Source organism: Penaeus monodon, chromosome 29 (genome assembly GCF_015228065.2).
Source record: "Penaeus monodon isolate SGIC_2016 chromosome 29, NSTDA_Pmon_1, whole genome shotgun sequence".
Lineage (NCBI taxonomy): Eukaryota > Metazoa > Arthropoda > Malacostraca > Decapoda > Penaeidae > Penaeus > Penaeus monodon.
In genome coordinates this window covers 24,665,067-24,666,431 of record NC_051414.1, presented here as the reverse complement: position 1 = coordinate 24,666,431, position 1,365 = coordinate 24,665,067, and the positions used below count along the sequence as shown (strand labels likewise).

General features: G+C 42.9%; 1 protein-coding gene across 1 annotated transcript in view; it reads right to left on the bottom strand.

Moving 5' to 3' along the window:
* Positions 1-190: 190 nt before the first annotated feature.
* The window catches only part of LOC119592059 (histone-lysine N-methyltransferase PRDM9-like), a 5,760-nt gene continuing 4,585 nt past the window's right edge, over positions 191-1,365 (bottom strand). Inside the window, 2 exon segments of the mRNA XM_037940867.1 lie at positions 191-781; positions 784-1,293. Coding sequence (XP_037796795.1) covers positions 366-781; positions 784-1,293 — 926 coding nt within the window. The 3' untranslated portion in view covers positions 191-365.

Sequence of the window (1,365 nt, the reverse complement as noted above, 5' to 3'; positions counted from 1 at the left end):
CAGTTCTGTCGGAGACAAAAATAGGAAAATAAGTGGCAACTAGGTGAACAGATGGCACTTCCGTTTTTTTTTTTATATTCACTAAATTCATTAACAATAATCCTTCTACCATTGAGGGCAATAACTTACCAATGAAGCAAATATAAATATGTTTTTTGGAAGTCGTTCTGGGTAAATTAAAATCCGTAAAACACGTCGTCCGCCGAGGCTTTATTTGGTGTATATAACATATAACATAAACTTGTCACTTTGTGTTATTCAAAAGACATTGTCCAAAATATTCCATGTCCTGTTATATATTTGTCTGACAGCATAAGTAAAATGTACACAATTCAGAACACTATGTAGCTCTTTTGATGTTTTTTTCAGCAAACCACTTTGATTAAATCTTTTCCCGCACTCGTTTTTTCTCCTGAGTGAACCCTCTGGTGTGTCGTCAGAGAACCACTATGATTAAACCTTTCCCCGCACTCGGAACACTCGAACGGTTTTTCTCCTGAGTGAATCCTCTGGTGTGTCGTCAGAGAACCACTTGCATTAAACCTTTTCCCGCACTCGGAACACTCGAACGGTTTTTCTCCTGAGTGAATCCTCTGGTGTGTCTTCAGATGACATCTTTGATTAAACCTTTCCCCGCACTCGGAACACTCGAACGGTTTTTCTCCTGAGTGAATCCTCTGGTGTCTCTTCAGATTAGCACTTCGATTAAACCTTTTCCCGCACTCGGAACACTCGAACGGTTTTTCTCCTGAGTGAATCCTCTGGTGTGTCTTCAGATGACACTTTGATTAAACCTTTTCCCGCACTCGGAACACTCGAACGGTTTTTCTCCTGAGTGAATCCTCTGGTGTGTCTTCAGAGAACCACTTTCATTAAACCTTTTCCCGCACTCGGAACACTCGAATGTTTCTTCTCCCGACAGAATTCTTTGGGTTTCCTTCAGCCCTCCGCTGTCAGAAAATCGTTTCCTACTTGCAGAACACTCGAACGGTTTTTTTCCACTGTGTATTAGCACATGTTGCTTTAGGCTGTCAACAGATCCACCCTTGTAATCACACTCCGAACACTCTGTATTATGTTCGTCGGATGCTGGCGAACGCAGCGTCTCATGAGAAGCGTTTTCCGGGAACTGCGGTGCCTCTTCGTGCTTGGTTGAGCCAATACTGCTGCTGGCTCCTCGCGTGGTGCATGTTGGGAGTGTGTCAGTGCGAACACGCTTTCTGCACACTTTTAGGTGACCCGTTAAGTAATCTTTCGAGCTGTATACTAAGCCACACCATTCGCACTGCCGATCTGAAAAGTATACAGACATGGGGAAAGTTTATACACTTTCAGAGAATACAGAAGATGAATTTGATAGCAGTT